This window comes from Leptonotus elevatus, chromosome 11 (assembly GCF_054856555.1).
Source record: "Leptonotus elevatus isolate MCC_2025b chromosome 11, RoL_Lele_1.0, whole genome shotgun sequence".
NCBI classification, from domain to species: domain Eukaryota; kingdom Metazoa; phylum Chordata; class Actinopteri; order Syngnathiformes; family Syngnathidae; genus Leptonotus; species Leptonotus elevatus.
In genome coordinates, this window is record NC_141249.1 from 10,428,347 (window position 1) to 10,451,487 (window position 23,141).

At 38.6% G+C, this 23,141-nt stretch overlaps 1 protein-coding gene across 3 annotated transcripts; it reads right to left on the minus strand.

Annotated features, from left to right (window-relative positions):
* On the minus strand, positions 1 to 22,078 carry xxylt1 (xyloside xylosyltransferase 1). Of its 3 annotated transcripts, none has more exons than XM_086090273.1 (6): positions 21,960 to 22,066; positions 21,289 to 21,563; positions 20,232 to 20,824; positions 17,961 to 18,108; positions 12,379 to 12,511; positions 1 to 2,457 (listed from the first exon to the last, which is right to left on the minus strand). In XM_086090273.1, exons 3-6 carry the CDS (start codon positions 20,751 to 20,753, stop codon positions 2,061 to 2,063), a joined length of 1,200 nt encoding a protein of 399 aa, XP_085946399.1. In that variant the 5' UTR covers positions 20,754 to 20,824; positions 21,289 to 21,563; positions 21,960 to 22,066; the 3' UTR covers positions 1 to 2,060. The 3 variants fall into 3 exon arrangements, with proteins under 3 accessions (XP_085946399.1, XP_085946398.1, XP_085946397.1); XM_086090272.1 differs by having other exon boundaries at positions 21,289 to 21,576; XM_086090271.1 differs by lacking the exon at positions 21,289 to 21,563 and having other exon boundaries at positions 21,960 to 22,078.
* Positions 22,079 to 23,141: the final 1,063 nt, after the last annotated feature.

Sequence of the window (23,141 nt, forward strand, 5' to 3'; positions counted from 1 at the left end):
TTTGTGACAGAAAGAAAGCAGGTTTTTATAATGAGAAACAAAGGGTCCACACTAACATACATTATTTCGTACCATCCCTATGAATAAGTGTCTCTTTTACCTATCCTCTGCACAAACATATATCACACTGTGTAGTGTGTACTGAGAGAAACACAATGGATATTTTCAGAAAGGCTGAACACAAACATACATCAAAATTTGAAATCATACTGAATGAAATACCCTGAGGCTGAAAGCTCATTCAACCAACAAACCTTATTACAGTTCATCTGTCCAGGAGGGATTAAATATTCAAGAAGAGTACGCTGCTAAGTGAAAAACACTTACGTCCATTATTTTTTTTTTACTTTACTGGGATGTCTGCATTCACTTTTATCCCCAAAACATACATATGTAAACAATGACAAAATTGGACGTGTTTTACACATAGCAACGGCAATTTGCAGCTTATATCATCCTAAAAATTAAAGATGTAGTTCATTTTAAAGAGTCAACTGGACTACACAATAGAGCTGTGCGATACTTGAGATTTTGGTATCGCCGATATCGATACCAAGTACTTTTAGGGTCATAAAATATTAGGGTATTTTAAATCATTTGTCTTTTTAAATAACTAAAAATAATAATAAATCAAATTAGACATATCGTTAAGTTCTTGAACATGCCACAAAAATATCCTCAACGGAAAAATACCAGGGCTGTTATTTAAATTTGCAATGTAATAATAATCTTCATATTCTTCACCAGCAACCAAAGTTTCTCTAGTCTAGTCACATTAGATAAACGATACTTACATGTTGTGTACACGAATACCTAGCTCAACTAGTAGTTGGAAAAGCTCAAACGAAGCATAATATGACTCATTGTCATATTATGTCATTCACTGTAAACATAATTATTTGTTACCACCAGTGATGCCCACCGCTGTCATTGGCCGGCCGGCCCGTGGTGTACTACAAAGGGATTGTGCGGGGGACCCATGAGAAACCAAAGTAAATAAATACATGTAAAATATCGATACTAGTGCTCTGGTATCGATCCAATACTGATATTCACGTTAGTATCAATTCAATCGATATTTGGTTCGATCTGCACAGCCCTACTACACAAAACCTTAAAAAGTAAAAATCCCCAAATGCATGTGTAAAATTGTTTTACGGTCCAATGAAACCAATACAATACTACTCATTAGCATGTTGGTTAGCTACATCATTCAGCTAGAACCTGTGGGACCTGTGAAACGTACTGATTTGGAATGTTTGAAATGCAGAACCTTTACTACTAGTCACCACCTCAAAGACATGATGAATATCGAGTGATGACATTTATTTGTAACTGAGAGTGAGCTCAAAAGTGGGTCAGTGTTTTTTTTGTGTGGTCATAGTTAGAAAAACATAGTTAACATTTTTTAACTCATTCACTCCCAGCCATTTTCACTGAAGCAATTCCCTTCGCTCCCGGCTGTTTTACTTGATTTTGGCAGATTTTACATGGCCCACAGAATATTGTGTTCTATTGCTATAAAAACATGGAACCTACCAAAAGAAAGATTAGAATCTCTTCTTTCATCAGGAACAAAGTACATTTGTATCTGTTTCTGTTTTGCAGCAATTAGCATTAGAATATAGCCAAGTTTAATCATTATTCACAAACTTGTTTAAAACACTGGGGAAAAGAGGTTGCTGCAACATGGCCCTGGTTGAGCTCTTATACTCTGCTGCCACCCGCTGGCCGTTTTTTTTTGTAATAACTACCATTGCTTTAAGCAACCTCTTCAGGTCAGAGTTTGCATCTAAAAAAAATATAGGTAATATTTGTCAGTAAAATACAGGCAAAACCCTAAGAGAAAAAGTACTGAACATGAGTAAAACATACAAACACATACGGTTTGAAGTGGTGTTTTTGTCTTTAGTCTATAGAGACAGTGGTGCAAGTTGGCAGGGAAAGGTCTTAGCGGTGCGTCAACCAGTAAGGGGCAGTCTGTTACAACAAATATACTGGTGTATCGTGAGCTGCGTAAGGGAAAATCTTAAATTATACTGCATTTTCAGTATCTATCATTAATCATCTGGTATGGAGCTGTTACAGTTCCCATGATAGATATAGATGGGTCCATCACACCGATAATACAAGTGAAAGACTTCTCTGTAGCCGTTGTCCCTCCACCAAGTACACAGTTGTCGGTTCCAACCACAGTCCAGGAAGTAAAACAGTTCTGGGTGCTCCATGCTGATCAGAGCGTAGAAGTCCTGGTCCCCGAGGTGGCTCTTGAACCTGTACCTTTCAGCTAGCTTGGTCACATTTCTTGGATCCAGTAGTTGGTTGTAGAGGGTGGAGGCCTTCATTGTAGCGAGGTCCAGTAAAAGCACGCCAGAGTTGACGCCGGTTAGACCGTGGGGCGGAGGGTCACCCACTCTGGTTTTAGGGTTTTCCTTGCGGTACTGAGAGAATGTGTGTCTGTGTGTAAAGAGATCAGCGAAATGTTAGTATGCTGGTAATGCAACAGTTCGGCTGTCTCTGGCTTCAATCTTTGCGTTTCCATTGACAAAAGTTGTAAAGACTACCCCGACAGAAGTCAAAGTGCAAATGGTATGGAAACCGATAACTGCACAGTAGTTTTTCATGTACCAATATAGGTAGCACAAGTCCATATCTCACTCAGAGACGCATGTCACAAGTGTTGGTATCCCATTCGTTCAAGACTGCAAAACGTTCGCCATTTTTATGCTCGCAAACAGCTTTTCTTGTCGCTATCAAATTTGGAACATTTCTTTGCCAGCGGGAAAATGTTTTGAGAGGGTCTGTCGAAGGTCTTTGCGACGTGAGGAAATACCAACACGCTACATGCGCGCACCCTCGCAAGCCTGCACTGCATGCAGGATTTAGCGTGTATTATCAGTGTTAAAAGTGTACGTTAGGGTGACCAGATTTCTATAATTAAAAAGTGGGACGCTCTATAATATACAACAAATTTTCACCAAATTTCATTGCTAGTCAATCTTCTTCAAGGGGGAGTTTTGGTGGGTGAAAGACGGTCGACATGAGCATCAATTGCTAATGCTAGATGCTATCTTGGTTCACTGCTTAACAGCACTCGTCATTATCCAACCAATTTTGCTCGGTCGCGACAACTATTGGAAGCTGGCTGTGTTGTTTACCTCGTGCCGGTCACGCATTGTAACATTGGAAATATATCGCGAGAAAACTCATCTTGCATTGTCTGATCGACATCTGGCAACCGCAGTGATATAAGACTACATTTCCCATGATTCTTAGATGCGAAGCAAAAAGTAGTTCTAGTTCTGGTCACCGCCTGCTATGTAAGTCTGTCCTGTTACAGATGAGATGCGGATGCAGATGAGAATTTGGAAGTAAATATGAAGGAATTCGACAATTTAACTCCTGTTTAATGGGTTTATCATATGAATCACTATGACAACTGTGTGATTGACGTACACATGGTAAAAGAACGGGACTTCGGGACAGTACCTGCATAATGTATGCTGCGGGATAAAACGATGAGGTTGGTGAAATTCACCAACCAGGACTGTCCTGACTAAAACTACAGTAATTTCTGGACTATAAGCTGCAACTTTTTTCACTTGCACTCGACTCGGGGCTAATACAAAGGTGCGGCTTATCCCTCAGATCACAAGGGGGCGCACTATAAAGGAAGCACAAGAGCGGCAGACAGAGCAAAACAAACCAAGTGAGCCCGAATACAGGAAAAGAAAATACCGGAAACCCGGTGCGGTAACATTAAAACACCTGCGGCTTACAGTCGGGTGCGGCTTATATGTGTAATAAACTCGAGTATTCCCCGAATTTAGCTAGCACGGTTTATAGTCGGGTGCGCCTTATCGTCCAGAAATTACTGTAGTGTATGTGGCAACATCAATAAAAAAAAAAGAAAGAGTTTACTGGCTACATTGACACAGTCGATAAAAACACAATTTTCTGATGAGCTGTTCACTATATGAATGTGTTGTGTTTGTTTGACCACATTCACAAAATTGAGCAGCATCTCTGCTCTTATCCGTATTTGGTGCACAAAATAGGAAGCTAGCAGGTCGAGGAGAATCAAAACATATCTACAAATGTTGAATATTACTTAATCTGATTTGTTAATATCTGAATTGGATGAGCATAATCTGAATAACACGCGCATTCGCTACGCTACATGAACTTTTTTTTGGGGGGGGTGGGGGGGATGCGGTTCTTTTCAGCAACTCTTTTATAAAAGCAAATACAACCCTTGTCGACGCAATGATCCTGTTAACAAACCACTCTTGCTACAAAATGAAGCATGTGAAACTGTGCCGAAGGATGAAGCCTGATGCTTGTTATCCAAGATTCGCTCAGAATGTGCGCACTATGAAATCAAGTGGGAAAAGCACTTTGTCTGAGTCATGCATTGATGCTATTAATGACCTACATCCAGCAGCTGTAGCCTGTCCACTGTGTGGGTCCCTGCAGAGTAGTCTTACGATGCGTGTACGTGCCCTGCTACACATTCACAGCAGGCCCAGTCAGTAAACAATAACAGCAATTTCTTACATCCATCCATTTGAAAACCATGTTGTAATTTATCCCTCTAAGACACATTACATGTCTTTTAAACAAATAATTGCAAATGGAATTAGTCATAGGTCTGTTAAGTTGAAAATGGAAATAATCCAATGGTTGTTCAAAACAATATTTGTTTTTGTTATGTAAGATAACAAATAGGTAAATAGTTACAATGGGGTTGGCGAACATGGTTCCGGGATGCGGCTAGTCCGCCGGGTGGGCTTGGTGAGCTAAATCTAAGCATCATCGGAAGCTGGCAACAGTGGTGGCTGTAAACATTGCTGTGTACGCAATGGGCAGAATGCAAGCCGATCTACTCTTCTGAAAGCCACAACATGTGTGAAAGCTGATCCAAGGTCAGCGAAGACGCTACTGGTGAACGAGCATGCGCTCGCCTTGGCTGCTCGCCTGGTTGGGTGGGCCCTGTTGGTGGCGTCCGAGAACCGATTTACCAATTCCAAATGATTGGTACTAGCTGCAACTTACACACAGACATTACTCAAGATGAACTGAGCGAGGAGTGCGCAAAATTAAGTCTGGGCTTGATAACGATATGAATCAATGATTATCATAATCAATGTATATGACTGATGCGTATAGTGAGAATCGATGGGGACGGGTTACGCATAAGCCATGGCTTCTACCCGTCAGCCCTTCTTTCGGATGTCAATGTTGCAAATGATATTATGTGCTCGATGTAACCTGTAATAATGTATACGAAAGGAGACAATTAATAAAACAAACAAACAAACATTTGTGTTTCAGAGTAATGCCGAAAATTTAAAATTAAAGTTTAATATTGTGCATAAATACCAAGTTGTGCATGGATCAAAATGACTTGAGGGGTAAGGGGGCATCTTACCCAGGCCGTGGTAAGAACTTAAGTCTTTTTACAAGATTTTACATTTTGTTTTATTAAAATTAAAGTTATTTTGTGTGATTTAATTACCCTCCAAATGTGTTAACTTAGGCAGACTATTTGTGTACACCCTATGTTGCTATTCAAATTATTTAAATTTGGAAAGAAAATAGATATTGTTTTCAAGGTGGGAACATTACCCTGCTCTTCTCTACTGTGGATTTTTTCTTTTTAAATTGATATTAAACCACACAACAATTTATAGCCTTTGAGTGACTGGGATAGAATGCAGCTCTGTTGGTCCACAAACAGAACAGATGATTTGATACCAAAATACTATAAAATCCGGTGAACAAGATATATATATATATATATTTTTTTTTTAATTTTTTTTTTTTTATTGATCCATAATCATCCCAGTGTTTCCCACACCATATTAATACTTGGGTGGGCCACCCAAGTAAATTGGCCACCACCCAAGAAGTTTTCAAAAAAATGTATTAAAAATATATTTTAAAAAATGTATTAAAAATATATTTAAAAAAACAACAACACAAAAACGTGTCGCGACCAGATATACCACATGCAATGTTAGTTCACCGTCACTTTGTGGATCGTGAGGCTAGAGGATATGTGGTAACAGGACAGAGACCCCATACCCCCATCCCACCCACACCCACCTGACGGTGTCCACCCACCCAAGTATTTAAAAACTGTGGGAAACATTGATCCCACCGTACTATACACAGAATCATAAAAATGTATACAGGTATATTTTTTTACATTTCATAAACGGTACCTAGATGTTGTGAAAATGCGTAATTACATAAAGTATGTAATTAAGTACCTCGTTTCCAGAAATTGTTCTGTGTAGAGACCTTCAGCAAAACTAGCTAAAAGCTAAAAGCAGCAACAATTGCTCATGCTAGCCATGACACAGCCATTGGTGAAGCCAACTTCAAAATAAAAATCTTTCCAAATGCAGTAATAGATTGACATTCATGCTTTGGTCGCTTTTATTTTGGAGTTGTTCCCGGCAGCGTGTCACAGCGTGAGCGCGACTTGACTCGTTTTTTGTTTTTTTCACTCCGGTTGTGGTGTCTTGCAAACTTTTGCCAGACGTACGAACATAATTTCTACAGAATCACAAAAAATTATGAATTCAACATAATTTCTTGCTGCATATACAAATTTAGTAATTGTGATTTAATGCAGTTTTTAAACATCCAAGTGGACAGCTAATCTAAAGTAGACAGAAAATTAGGCACTATTAGCAGTTAAACAAGCTTGCTTCACTTTTATTAGAGAATAGACGACAAGCCTTTTTGATATCCCCAAATAAATGATCAATTAATTATAAAAAAATATCAATCTCTTTAAAACTAGAGCCACATAATTACTCAAATCATTCAAATGTCCTTGGCACTCGAAAAATAAAATAAAATAGGTCAGTATAACAAAAGATGCCAGCAAATCAGGGGACCGTATAATACACGCTTTTTATGGATGATTTATTTTATTTTATTTTTTAGTATATACACGGATGCATATTATAGATTTTACAGTAAGTGTTTTGTTGAGATTTGCATTCTGTTTTCTTCCAACAAAGAGCCACTTTTTGGTTTATAGTAATCGTTTTATTTCAATCTGTCTAATTTACACAGGAAATCCTCTAGTTACGAACGCCCGGTTTACGAACATTCGCAGATGTGAACAAATGCCGTATCGCAAGTTCATATATTTGAGTGTGCGCCAGATCATACATTATGGTATCGTAGTTCCCCTTTCTGCCACAACCCCCTCGAGCAGCACTGGTGCATAAGTCTCTCTTACTGTCCCTCTTTCCCCACCTCAATCTCCATTACCGGCACGAAACCTGCTAAAATTCTTCATGCATCCAGGACAGTTACAAAAATAGGTATCATCTTGTTGGATTTTAGAACATACCAAATTCAGCTGTAAATGGATAAAGCTCCCCCTCAGCCCCCACCCTCAACACCACACACACACACACACACGCGCACACACACACGCACACACGCAGTGGCAGGATGTGATCTGAATAGCTAGAGGAAGCATTGTCCTGAATAATACTCTGTCCATTAGCACCCAATAGGGGTGCAAGCTCACTGTTCAAAACAGGAAAGTTCTCCCGAGGAGAGGATGCACACTATGGCTTGCCAGTACATACTCAATGCTCTTGTTGGCCGGATTTCAAATCCTTTTCAACCTACATTCGATTCAATGCAATTTATTAATTTATGTTCAAACTGATGACAATTTTTTTGGGGGGGGGGGGGGGCAAACATGTTCTCATTTTGAATGTGATGCCTGAAACAAGTTTCATGACATAACATTGAATGCCAGTGACCTTAGATTTGTTCATGTTTACTTCCGTACACACATAATATATACAAACCCAATTCCCAAAAAGTTGGGACACTATACAAATTGTGAATAAAAACTGAATGCAATTATGTGGAAGTGCCAAATTTATTTGGTCCAGGATAGAACATAGATGACTGGTCAAAAGTTTAAACTGAGAAAATGTATAATTTTAAGGGAAAAATATGTTAATTGTAAATTTCATGGTGCCAACAAATCACCAAAAGGTTGAGACAGGTAGCAATAAGTGGCTAAGTCAATTGCACTTAAAACAGCTGGAAGACCAGTTACCACTAATAAAGTTCATTGGCAACTTGATTGGAGTATAAAAAGAGCTTCTCGGAGTGGCAGTGTCTCTCAGAAGCGAAGATGGGTAGAGAATCACCAATTCCTCCAATGTTGCGCAGAAAGATAATGGAGAAATATCAGAAAGGTGTTTGCCAGCGAAAAATTGCAAAAAGGTTGAAGTAATCGTCATCCACAGTGCAGAACATCATCCAAAGATTCAGAGAATCTGGAACAATCTCTGCGTGTCAGGGTCAAGGCCGAAAAATCCTATTGGATGCCCATGATCTTCGGGCCCTTAAACGGCAGGAATGCTTACTGTAAGGGAAATCACAGAAAGGGCTCAGCAATACTTCCAGAAAACATTGTGGGTGAACACAATCCACCGTGCCAGCCGCCGTTGTCAGATGAAACTCGACAGTACAAAGAAGAAGCCATTTCTAAAGCAGACCAAGAAGCGCGGGCGTTTCTCTGGGCCACGGGTTATTTAAAATGGAGTGTGGCAAATTGGAAACCTGTTTTGTGGTCAGACCAATCATGATTGGAACTTTTCTAAACTTGAGAAACGTGTCTCCTCAATCACCAGACGTTTGCAGACTGTTGTAAGAAGATGAGGGGATGCCTCACAGTGGTGAAAATGGCCTTGTCACAACTTTTTGGAGATTTGTTGACACCATGGAATTTAAAATCAACATAGTTTTCCTTTAAAATTATACATTTTCTCAGTTTAATTTTGGGAGTTTTTATTCACAATTTGTACAGTGTCCCAACTTCTTTGAAATTGGGTTTGTATGTAATATTTATTCAAGTACAGTTTGAATTGACATCTGCATACACCGTATTTATTATTCATGTACAGTTGCCACATACATTGCTGTGCTCATTCTGCTCATTTTAATTGCCTGATGTAATGAATTGGTCCATAGAGATTTTGGGACTTTTATTTCTTTGATTTATTCTTGCTGATGATACTTGAACCCCAACCAACCTCAGATCTATGAGGCTTATGTGCTAACCACTCCTTCTGGGTGCAGCCTTTAATTAAGAAATGATTAATTAATCACCCACATATTTTTTGTCTACAAAGTCCTTTGTAAAGTGTGGTTATGTAATGCATTGTGTAGGACATTGCTTACGCGGGTAAAAGGCAGACAGAAGTAATATCCTCAGTGACGTTAGACCACGTACTGTTGTGGACACTTTAATTTCCTTCAGAAACTAGACTCGGTTATCAAACGAGGACCACAAAGATCCTGACCCAGTATTTGCTCTTCATGAGAGAGCTGTTTTTCGCTGTTAAATGTACGGGGTCTAGTCACAACAGGATGGCAGATGACTCAGTGTTCTCCTACGTCACCATTTATAGCTGCGACACGTCTGCACACATTTTATTGTTATCCTTTAAAAACATTGAGAACAAAGTTAAATAGTCCATTGTTTCTTTAACAACGATGATCAATACCTGGAGGAAACAACTAGGCTAAAGTGTTCCAGTAAGGAGCTACAATACTAACTTTACAACTGACCTCACTTCACATCGTCATTCCATGCTTCCCAGCAGAGATGGGAGACTTGAGTTATGTATATGACTTGGACTCCAGTTGCTGATTTTTATGAAAAAACAACAACTTTGGAAACTTTGACTTTGCATGCAATTAACTTGATGATGACCAAAAAAGTCATTTTACATTTAAAATGTTTTAATATACCGTGCATTGTGTAGCCGAGGTCTGAGGCTGCCTCATTTAGCAAATGTGATGGAGGATGCTCCAAAGAAAAATCTATTCAAGTATTTGGATTATCTTCTGGGCGAAACCGGGAAAAATAAAATAACATTCAAGGTAACTCGTCAATAAGAGACAACATTGTACAATATGTACCTTCATCTGCCAGACGTAAGTAAGCTAGTTGTGTGAACTGTGAAGCTAAGATAGCTAGGTTAGGTTGACAATTTAACTTAACAGTAGCTGATCAAATATAAATTGAACGTCATGGCAGTTGTGCATTTACGTGGAAGGACAATTAAGTGATTGGCTGCAAAGTAGGATGAAGTGATGAAAGTTGTCATTTTGGCGAATCCGCGTGCATAGACTGCAGAGGCGTGATAACGTCTTCATTCTGAAAATCAGCGGGCAGGATTTAGTCACGTGACTCGCCGGCGCCGGCCGCAAAGAAGACGGGACGGAAGTGTTTACAAGTGAGAACATGGAATAAAAAACAAAACAAAACATGGAATCGAAGTCTCGTTTTAGTGACTAATTTAATAGAAACTTAGCAAGACTTAAGTAAATTATTTGGGGTTGACAAAACCAAAATAACAACGTAACTTGTGCCGGAAAACGCTTGCCGTGAAAAGCACGTCTGCTCCACCAGGGACCATATGGAGGATTACGTGACTTTGAGCTAACACACACTGTCATTGACAAAGCAAGTAAACGTTGGTGATGCCTCACGAACGCCAGCGGATAAAAGTTGACCAAATGTTCCATATTGGCTTAATTAATATTCAGTTTTTACACGCTTTTACTCCGCATCATAGCTACATTTGCGACTACATGTATAGCGTAGTGTTGCATGGGATATCGGTACCAGTATTGTACCTTGATGTTTTAGCGTCAAATTTTCAAATTTTTAAATCAAAATCGAATTTTCTTAGTACCGGTACTTAAAAAAATAAATACGAGACAGGCCGCCAACTTTGTTTTAAAGGCAGGTACACATACACGCATGGCCGCCTGTCTACCGATATGCGGAAAACGCCTTAAGAAAGAGACGCGCCTCTTTCAGCGTGAGTGCGAGAGGGCGCAGGAAGATGGCTTCACGTACTGAAGCGCTCGCTGGACATCCACTCCTCGTTGAGAAGTATGACGCGCTAATTAAGGTTTCACGGGAGCTCGCAAGCAGAGTGGAAGCCACGTGACAGCATTGGCATTGCCTACGCATGTTTTCAATAAACACAAGAACACACGTGCGGTTTTCAATTTTAGAAACGTTTTGTAGCAAGAGCAAATGTTTTTCGCGGAGAAGCGGAAGAAAAAGCAGCAATCATTGCTGCAGTGGACTCAAGGTGCGTTCAAGAACAGGCACACAGTACACAGGTTGTGACGCATTTTTGACACTTCCCTTAAAAATAAGTGGAGCGTGAATTATTTTGTTCCCAGTTTGTAGTATTTGATTACGCAATCGACTAATTGGGAGCGTGATGAAGAAGCACACTCAAGCAACGTTACATTGAATCATTGGAGTGCCACTGTATTGCCAATATTTAAAACGGATGACATCAAATGCAGTCAAATACAGCACTTCAAGAATATGGCATGCAATGTGAAAGCACATAAAGTATAAACATAAATATATACAGTATGTACATACATTAACATGTCTACATAACCAATATTTTCAATTAATAATAAATAAAAAATAATTTGAAGTTCTTTTGTCATTTTTAATTTTGCTGCTTTTGCTGATGTCGTTTCAGTACCGTATCGAGGTATTTTATGCAGGTATAGTATCGAAGTCAAAATTTTGGTATTGTGACAACACTAGTATACCGTGTTAATTATGTGCAGGACAACTTCAGAAATTGCCTGTCAAAGGATTGTGGCTGCATTTGTTGTCATTACAATGTAGGCAGGATGCTGGCTCTCTCTTACAGTATATTTGTACCATCACCAACAAATGACCATATATCAAAAAAAATATCCCCCCCACCCTTCTGACTGCTGTAGTAAATAGTTTTTGTTGTTGTGATTTCTGTAGCATTTGACAGTGGTGCACCAGTGTTATATAAAAAGGAGTCCATTTACCGGATTTGTTATTATGGAATTGCAGAAGATGTATTAGGCAAATTAAAATATAAACAAGCGCTGATGTTCAAAAACGCTGTCTATAATAATTCTGTGACGCGAGTGCAGATTTACAAGATTTTTGTTGTTGTAGAATATCGTAAAATATTATCCTTTTTTTTTTTTAAAACATAGAGATTTTTTTTGTGTATGTGAGTGTGAATAGATTTTTGTCTGTACCACTCTATTGTGTACCCCCGCCCGATTCTCACCTGGAATCAGCAATAGCCACATCATCATACCAAAATTACTAACTACGGAAACTCTCGTAAAATATTTTCAACACGCAAACAACATAACACAGTCAGATTTTAGTACTCTGTCCAATCTGTAACTAAACTATGCGCCCAATCAATTTCATAAAAAAATTAAGCAATTGCTACATAATATGAAGTATTCATATTCTAGAAGGTGGTTAGCTGTGCGGCATGATACCTGTACACTGGCTGCATTTCCCTGACGATGCCGATTACTGCTCCTGGTGGGAAGTGGTCAAATTCCTGGAAGAGATGCTTGATGTTGGTCCTGTACTTCAGATCGATGTCAAGCTGCACAATGCGTGTCAAATCTGAAAGAAGGAAAAAATCATCACAACGTGTATGACCTTGAAGCAGCTGTGTAAACACAAGCAAATCATTCAGGAAATAAGAGCCGACATGGGGGAGTTAAAGCTGTTACATAAAACAGTCATTAAAAAATGTTTTTAAACCAATGACCCAAAAGAGGAAATGCCATGAGAATTTGCAAATAAATAAAAAGTCAGGTATAGGCAAAATAAACTCTCAAAGTGCACACTGACCAGCTTTTAGCATAAAGATGCTAAATGATGAAACTTGTTTGTGAATACAAGTGTATCCAGGATATTCAAATTTCATCTGGTCATTGTTTCAACTTCCTATGTTTTTGGAGTTGGCATGTTAATGAAATGGGAAATAATAATGGTGTCATGGTCCGACCATAATTATTGTACTGATAAAAATGACAATTAGGGCATGTTTAGATAAGTAAAATTCCATTGTCCAATTTGTGTAAAAACGACCAAAAGTATTTAAAACTGGTCTGACATTGTGCTTGTGGCATCACAGCTTACAAAAAGACAGTTTAAAATTACGTTTTTGAAATTACTTCAGAATCACCATTCTTAAATACGCGTTTGAGGTTTATATATGTCTTTTTTTGTTTCAGTTTTGGTTAAGATTGTCCTCCTCCAGATAACATCACTGTTGGATGCCCATCAAAAGCAGAGAGTTGTGATTGAAAAATCTTGCTTTGGTAGAGGAATGCCACTAAACATTTTAAAAGGTTGGAAAATGTGCTGCTATAGGATAGGCTATATAGCACAATGAAGTGCTGTCTAGGATTAAAGGTAAAAAAAATAAGAGCCTGCTTTGAGTGACCTCCGTGACAAACCAAGGAGCTGCAGACCAGATATCTTCACCGTAGCCTTGGGAATATTCAGGTCGAGGCACTGAGCTACGAAAGCACTGCAAAAATTGTACAAGCGCTAAACTTTGCAATGGTTTGTGCCAGTACAAGTACAACATAGAGTGACACTTTCCACATTAATAACAAATTACATCATTTTGTTAAATTTTTGGGCAGAGCCTGAAACGCATGATGGCATTTCCATTCATTTCAATGGTAAAAGAAGATTTGAGATGCGTTTTAATTTACAAACGTGGTCACAGAACAAGTTAAACTCGTATCTGGGATCACTTCAAAGGGGAAAATTTGTACTTTGGAGTTTAAATGTCTCTTTTGAACTTTTCTGACACCTCGAATATGGAAGGCAAAGGACTGGGGGGAAAAAAAAGGGCAAAGCATGCTACACTGCTTTTTGTGCTCTCCAAACAAGGAAGCTAGCTGCACATCACAATCCCATTGTGTACTATTTCAACAGAGAGGGACGCCGAGTTGTGATTAGCTTTGTTGGCTTGCACTAACACAACATGACTACTACGGCAAAAGTCATACGGTATGCGTCTAAAGTAAAAATGGAACAATCCACGTTTACATGGACGTGAAAATAAACACTAGTTAGCCTGGCATTCCACTTAGTTGCATCATCCGCTTGTTTTATACTCCCACTGCTGAATGTAGAATGAATGGCATTTGTTTGTTTTGTTTTTGCGTTGACTGAATATTTGTAATTAATAAGCAAACAAATACTTAAAAAAAAAAAATTGTGCTACATCTGCATTTTCTTTTGAGTCATTTTTCTGCAACTAAACAGATATCAATCATTTCCCTATGTCTCTCTGATAACGCTATAAATTGTATGTTTTGTTTGAAAGAAAAATGCAATATTTGAGACTCCTACAAAACAAAACAAAATAAAGAATAAGGACTAAAGTCTTTGTGTGAACGTTGATGTTTACTGGACGAATACTGTCATTAAAGAAGCGCATAGTGCGCTAAAGGCTCTGGTCAGAGGAGATAGCACTATGTAGCAACACCTAAATTGGCTACAAAACAAAAGGCACACTGTTATCTAAGCACACTTTTTTTTTCCAGGAAGAATGTGGGTCAATCTCATTAGGCCCTAATGCCCCCCCTTATGTGAGCACTTAAAGCCTATTTACTGAGGGTCATTGTTTTCTGTTTTAGCCAATAGCGAATAGACACAATTTTCCACAAACCCAACATCACATGCAATCATTTTCATACTTATTATATCCTAATGTAAAGTGCTTCGTTACAGTTGCAGCTGTAGTGAAAGTGCTATATAAAAAAAGCTGAGTTGAGTACTATAATTTTGATTTATGACACATCAAGGATACGTTAACAGGCCACAAATATTACCTTTACAATTATTTTTCTAATGCTATTTTTTGTCTTCATTGCATAACATTACAATATGCATTGTTTTATTCGTTTTATTCCCCTTTTTTTGTAACTGTCAACATATTAAGTTTCATGTTTGGTATTGGAATGGGTCATCTACTTAAAGCAACACTAAGGAACTTTCAGTTTATGTTGATTATGGCGGCGCCATATGAACAAAAGAGGTATTGTTATGCCTGAAGGAAGACCACATTACCCATGAGGACAAGCGCATTGCGTCGTTCAACATACGACATTCAAATTGACTGCCGTCTTTGTAACGAATGGGTAAAGGGGAAAGTGCCATATGCCATATAGCAGTCAGCAGTAGTTTTTTGTCTGGCAGTGTTCCTACCATCCTCCTCAAAGTTGCTTAGTGCCAGTAAAAATGACAAAGGTACTATTCAACTAGTTTTAAGTCGATGTTTCATCAGAAGAGTTATGAAAATATTTTATTAAGGTTGAAAAGTTCCTTAGTGATACTTTAAAGCTGCTCTATGCACTAAATAGAATTTTGAATCACTACTGCCGCGTGTGGCCGTAAAATGAAACTGCTCGCCCTCGTACGAGCACAACTTTACTATGAAGACTCAGCATTGAGCAGGGGTGGCATTTTACGGCCACACGCGGCAGTAATGATTCAAAATTCTATTTAGTACATAGAGCAGCTTTAAAGTTAATTTATTAATTACGGAGGATTTTAGAGGGCTTTAAAATGCATTAAGTATGTTTTTTTTGGTTTCTAAAATTCTACAGCCACTTCCGTTCATTGCAAAATGATCAACAACCTGCTGTTACGATAACTTAATCACGCTTTATATTTAATTACAATCATTTCTTTTACTAGCAACCTATTCGAATAAAATCGAATGATGTTGTTTTCATGAGCATCACAGTGTGACCACTAATTGAATATTGGTGGGGACGAACTCACATGACTTGCAGCACACTTGGGCCAAAGCACGTTGATTGGTCGAACACTTTTAAGAATGCTTTGTGACAAGATGTTTAAGAACAATTTTACCTGCAACGTGAGTGATGTCCATGGAAGGTTGTCCCATAAGAGCAAATTAACATAAAATGGAAAATAAAGAACGATACTGCAACAAGTCCTCGCATGCTGATATCCCCAGAGGGAATGCATGGAGAACCAAAACGGTTTCCTTGGAACCGAGTTAGGAATCGTGACTCATTTCCATTGTGTAAATTAAACTCATGAAAGCTAAAAATAGCTTTTAGACACCTCTTCACCTGATATTTTTTAGGATGTTTTTGAGCTTGATCAGTCTGTGATTTTTCTCCATTTCTGACTGAGTCACAACAATAAGGTCTCCCTGCTGAACAAACATTTTGTTCTCAACTGGAAACAAAAGTCTGACTAACGCATGATGACGTACACTGTATTTTGTCTGGCATTCAGGGCGTCATCTACAAGGGTTCAACAAAGCACTCGTCTCTGTGTGGACATCAATTTCCCTTTGAGTGTCACTTCATTCCATGTGCTTTATGTCTACTGTGACGACAAATGGCCAATACCTCATGATCAATATCTATTTTATGAGCGCTATGTGACGCATCAACTACAACTTACACAAACAGAATTGACAGATGCCAGACAGCAGTAATACATTTTACCCATATATAGCGATCCTTAGATTTCACATTTCAATGAAATGCTAATAGGCTATCCCAAATGTACACCGTTTCAAGTAAACACCTTTTTTTTTTACGACGCAAGCTATCATAACCCAACTGTCCATGAGTAGTTGAAAAAACTTCAGTTTCTGATTTGAGGAATGTGTCCAAGTAATAAAAGTGTTTTGTTTTTTTGCTTTTGAAAAAGGGTCTATGTGCTTCTTTGCATGAACATGAAGTGCAAAAACATTTTGATAAGTCAAAGGGCTATTCAGAAGATTATGTGGATGTCCTGTTTCCATCCAGTGATCCATTGACATTTATTTCCAAAAGGCACCGGTAAATCACAGCAATCAACCAACACCAACGCACGGTCGAACAACATGGGCAAAAGAACAAATCCTTCCTTCCTAAACTTCGCACTATACCGGCCTTACATGGAGGAGTGACTAGCCAACTTAAACCAACATAAAATATTAAATATAATAATAATATTCAAGACATGCATTTCATTAACAAGCCTTAACAAGTAGCATCTTGCATCTTGAATGAAAATATGACGTCTGATTTCCGCTATGTATTCTTGGTTTAAAACAATAAGAGTCAGATTAAATCAATGCAGTACACTTGCAATGATATACACAGAGGTGGCAAATCCAGGTCCAGAAAGTAAAATCCCTGCCACAGTTTGGCTTTAGCCCCTGATGCTAGCTAGCTAGCGACCTAAAAGGTAAAAGAGCACCGTGGGAGCTAGCTAGGGAGCTAGCTTCCTAAAAGGTAAACGAACACCATGGGAGCTAGCTAGCTAGCTAGCACATGGGGCTAAAGCAAAAATATACATTTCTGATGTTAATCAATATCACTGACAGTCTTTATTATAATATTTTTCTTCAAAAAGGTACATATTATGGTAGTTTTATTCAACAGCAAAACTTGCCCACAAAAGTAACATTAACAGTCCCGTTAGTAATGCAAATGTTGGCCAACAGTGGTGAGATTCAAGACCCACAAGGCCTTTCATATGGCAGAAGCTAAATTCAATCATTTGTTCCAAAAAAAATGGAATAATTCACAAGAATATAACAGGTTTATTTATTTATTTGACTAATCAGATTTCGCTCTTGCTTGCCATACAGTGAGTGTGCTGTAACAAACAACAATCAACTCACCTGTGACGCCAGGTTAAGTGCGTTCTTTACTTGGGCTTAAGTAGAACTAAGTAGACCATGTAGCACTCGGCTATTTGATTTTAAGTGTAAACAAAAACTGAGTGTTCTAAAATCCAATAATTGCCGTGGACATGAATTTTTGTTCCTCTCGTCTCCTCCTCTACATTACATGGACCCGAAGAGTTACGCTGTGTGGGCGCATGGAGCGGCATAATAAAGTTAAAACTACAAATCGATATTTTAAAGCATGAAGCTACTCTGTAAAAAAATATATACAGTAAATAAACAAATACCAATACGCTGATAAACACGTCTTTCTACTCACGTGATTGGATTGGGACATCCCTCATATTGCTGCTTACAAAAAAGCAACTTGGGTATTCCACTTACTTTTTGGCAAGATGTGGTGCATGGCTACGGACAGGTAGAAGATGACATCGCTGTAATAAGACCCGGAGCCAGCGCTGAAGTGCTTCCGCAAGGCTTCCACGAGAGGGAGCAGCCTGTATGAAAGGGCTTCCACATCGTGGAACACCACCTGTGTGGACAGTTACAGTTAGTGAAACTGGTTTCAGAGTAAAAACTACAAACAAATCTTATTTCTGCGTTTTAATGAATGCAATACCAAAACAGAAAACCAGTCAGTGTTTGGCGTCAATAACACTATTTGTTTCAAAGCTTTTAATGAAGCTTCAATTAATTTCACACTGTGCAACAACCTTATAGCAAGAAAAACAAGACGTTATAGACAGCACTGCCTACCCTGGTTAAGAGGCATGTAGACCCAAAAAAAGAAAACCGAGCATAACACTGTATGTGGAGGGGAGTGTCCTTGCTGACAAGACAACAGCAACACCACCTCCCTGCAAAAGTAGGACTTTATCTAGCCAACACTGCCCCCTAGTGCAACATTTAAGAGCAATGACTGTCATCAACTCCTAAGAGCTTGAAATAAAATCTGAAAATTGGGAGCTCACACACACGTAGGTCATGTGAAGTTTTTAAAGAAATCATCAGGATCCTGTAGCAGGGTTTTTCCTGTGTACAAAATGCAGAGGGGTCCACCTCCACCTAATTTGCCCGCCACCTTCAGCCTGGGCCACTGATGCCGCTCAACACTGCGCTCCAGCTGTGTTGATTGAGCTAGGCAGCAACACATTTTAACTGCAGTTGCAATGTTGCGCCATTATGGAGGCGCTATATCAACAGCAGTTCACCGGAAAGATCTGAAGCAACAACCAAAGAAGAAACAATTCATGCTAGGATCATTTTCAGGATGCTAAATTAATGGGTTTGGCAGAGAAATAGCTTTGGTTGAAAACTGACACACTGTAAAAAAAATAAAAAAATAAAAAATAAAAAAAACTATCATGTTATTGTAACGAGTGCATAATACATTTTCATCGTTTCGGCGATATATCGCAATTTTACCGTGCACAATTCTCGTATTGATTCAATATGCGGCCAAATCGATTTTTAAACATCAATTTTTGATCAACAAAACATCTTAGGGTTAGCTTTTAAACCAAGAGTGCCATCTAGAGAAGTAAAATATATATATATATCACAGGTGCTTCATAAAGCTTCATTTGTCTGTCTGTCTGTCTGTCTGTCAGGTTAGCTGTTTAGCTAGCTGGCCTATTTAAACCAAGAGTACCATCGGGAGGAGTCAAACAATGTCACAAGTGTTTCATGAAGCTTAATATGTCTATCACTACTGATTAGTATTTTCAACATTTTGTATAAAAAAAATTAAATCGCAATAATCGACTTATAGATTTGTATCAGGATTAATCGGTATCTAATCAAATCGTGACCTATGAATCGTGATACGGATCGAATCGTCAGGTACGAGGCAATTCACACCCCTAATTTTCACACATCAATATATTTTCAATTGTTAACGTATGTTCACATGTTCAAAGGTGAGTAACTCTTTGAGGTGGATTGTTTAAAAAAAAAGGTCAAATTTGAATATGTGAACTTGACTTAATGTGCTAAGTTCAAAAGTACAAACTGGATCTTATAGCCATATTAATGTGCTGCACATATAGTGCCTGAAAGTTACATTTTACTTAATATTATATAGCCTTTAATCGGTCAAATCAATACTTTTAATAACAAACACTCTATCATCCTACAAGTTCTGAACAAAGGCAGTAATTTGACGAAAGAACACACCGTTCAGTCTGCTATCTGCCACTAATTGCTGGTGGAATAGTCACCAGCGTGGCCAAAACTCAAATTCTTCCAACATAACAGCATAAGTTAAGTTACAATTTTAGCTTTGTTGCTTCATTTGTTTTAACATATATTGGTGTATGCAAAGAACTTAGCACATAATAGAGATTTTTGAACAAAGATTCTTATGTGAATGACCTTTTTTTTTTTTCAACAGCGCACAGATAATTTAGTTCTTCAGCATTCTATTTAACGATGTTAGTACTGTTTTTTTTTTTTTTTTTTACAGTACAAAACATTACACAAATGTTTGTACAAATGTCTGGAACAGATTGGTGTAATTTGTATTTATTTCAATGGGGAAATGAGTGATTCCAGTTATAAGTGTGGTCATGGAACAAATTTTATGTGTATGGCGCCACCGTATTTTGAACGTAATCTAACACAAGAAGCAACGAATGCAGATATTTGAATTCTTACCTCATACTTGAATTGTGCACTTGTGAGCAATTCTTGAAGCATCTTCTCTCCCACGACTTTACTGGCCGGATCAGTCACAAAATGAAGCACCAAAATCTCTCCTTCCAAGAAGTGTGCATGTTTGACCATAGACGACATGGCCACCCTAAATTTATCCTGAAGCCTGCGGCTTTTGTCCACTTTCGTGAACAGCATGAGAGCATTGTAGCGTTGGTCCAAAGTCTCGTCGCCACTCTTTCCGGATCGAAAAGCATCGCTCTCTCCCGTTTCCTTCTCCTCGGATCCGTCACGCTGGGAGAACCTGGTATCCATGGTCAGGTCTGCGTCATTTGTTTTTGTGTTGCGCCGCCTTGCCTGAGAGAGCTTGATCCACTTGGTGGTGCTGGAGAAGTCATGATTCTTGGAGCCAAAGTAGTAGAACGTCACCACAGCCAGGAGAGATGCCAGGAGCAGCAACAACTGAAGGGATCTGAACCTACTGACATTGGCCATGATTATGTATGCTAGCCTGAGGAAGCGCATGTCTGTGCACTCATGTCAGAAAAATGGAGGCAAAACTGTCACCGAGTTTGAGGGGCATTTCGATTCAGTTCCTGAAAAACAAACACGCAGTAGCACACTTTAGTTCATCACTAAAAACAAAACAAACGCAATTCAATGGAATTTACACACTGTCATGCCATTTACACGAGATGTTTCAATGTATACATATCGTTGCTTTAAAAAAAACATAAGAGTAAACTATACTTTAATCAACAGTTAGAGTTCAAACTCATATTCCAAACCTCACAAGTAATAAATAGGCCTACAGAGGACCAGCTTCACACAGGTCCCTTTCCTAGATCCTTTTACTTCTCTTACTAGATAACAGTATTGTATATCGCCATTATATACGGTATACACACATGGACAAAATTGTTGGTACCGCTCTGTTACTGAAAGAAAGAACAACTCCCAATGGTCACTGAAATCACTTTTAAACAATCAAAATGAGCCATAACTTTTACAAAGAAAACTAACTAGTGACACAGGCCTGGACAAAAATGATGGTACCTACCCATTACATAATATTTTATTGCACAACCATTTGTGGCAAATTGCAGTCACTGTACTCATATTGTCAATGAGATCTCTGCCCCTGTCAACGGGTATTTTGGCCCACTCCACATGAGCAAACTGCTCCAGTTGTCTGAGTTTGAAGGATGCTTTCTTCAGACGGCATGTTTCAGCTCCTTCGACAGGTGTTGAATGGAATTTAGATTTGGGCTCACAGAAGACCTCCAGAATAGTCCAATGCTGTTCTCTTAGCCATTTTCGAGTGTTGATGGGAAGCTGAAATTCGTGTCTTCGTTTGAATATAAAAGTGAGCAGAATTATAGATTGCAGTTATCAATAAATAGGTCTAATCGCATGCACAGCAGAGTTGGATGCTTGTTTGTACAATATTTGATGCTCTCTGCATTTTCAACTACTTGTTTTCAGAATTCACACTAAAAATATTACTATTCCGTTAAATGTAGCTAGTGTTATTATGACATCATCAACATTGAGTGACCTGTTCATAAGATGGCTCCAGTGAGCACTAGAAGTCAACCAAAACGTTTATTTATCCGGAAAATTGAACAAACAAATCAGATGGTGATCTGGCCAAAATTTAAAAGATAACGAATAACTTAACTCAAGTGTAACACGTGCAACTAGTGAGAATTGTGATGTGAATGCGCATACCTTGTTGCCACTAAAAATAAAATAAAAATCCCCCCCAAAAAACGTGTCGTCTCAAAAGGGCTGCGACATTTCAAGCAGCAGCAAGCTTCTTGTCTTCCAAGCGTCATCGTCGTCTTCTTGTTCTAAAACTTTCTTCAGGCGGTTGGCAAGCAACTTTAGGTGCATTACCGCCACCTTCTGAACTGGAGTGTGTGTCTGGATAATCCTATTTCACAACCGCCTATTTAATCCTATACGTTCCAAAATAAATATAGAAATCTAAAACTAACTGAAAGGACTTTGACTGTAGGGCGTCTCTGGTAGTTTTCAAAGCTACTTTCTGAACCTTTAGTTCATTTGGGGTACATTTATGTGTAATGGTTAGGTTGCAGAATGTAGAGGGAGCCTCTTCCTAAAATGATGCAATGCCCCCGCCTCGTGGGTGAGATCAGATTGACACGTTCAGGAACCATACATTAACTATTTTATGTGAAATTTATAATTTTTTAAATGACTAATATTACAATGTAATCATATTGTTATTTACTATTTTAAATTCAACAATATACTCGTCTATTTTGTTTAAAAAATTAACTAGCATACAAACCAGGCATATTGTTAGAGTAGTCAAGCTTTAATCACATTTTCAAATCAAAATAATCATCACAAATCAAATTACACAATCCAAATGGTAATGCGTTTCTATGACCGGAGAGCGTTCTTTCACCGAGGAAAAATAATGCTACATTTGAGGAAAGTAGGAAATCAGTAGTGATGGCAAAATGAAGCTTCATGAAGCATTTGCGATATTTTTTGACTCCTCTAGATGGTGCTCTTGGTTTAAAGATAAAGGCAAGTGCAATGGAAATGGATTACATTTGCATTGCATCTTTGAATCATGAGTGCCATCTAGAGGAGTCAAAAAATATCGCAAATGCTTTATGAAGCTTCATTTTGCCATCACTAGAAATCAGATTGATCTCACTCGGATTGTGTGAGTTCCGACCTCAAAAGCGTTCGACCGTCTCGGAGGAAGTCCCATTCGAGGAACAGGAGGAGGTCCAAGAACCCACGAAGGAGGAGGTCTCAGGTCCCACTCCCGTGACAGAAGCCGCCGCTGTAGCAACAGATCTAGGTCGGACCCACAACTGGCGATTTAGCCCTTTTAAAGAATAAGCGATTCGGAAAATGGATGGATGGTTT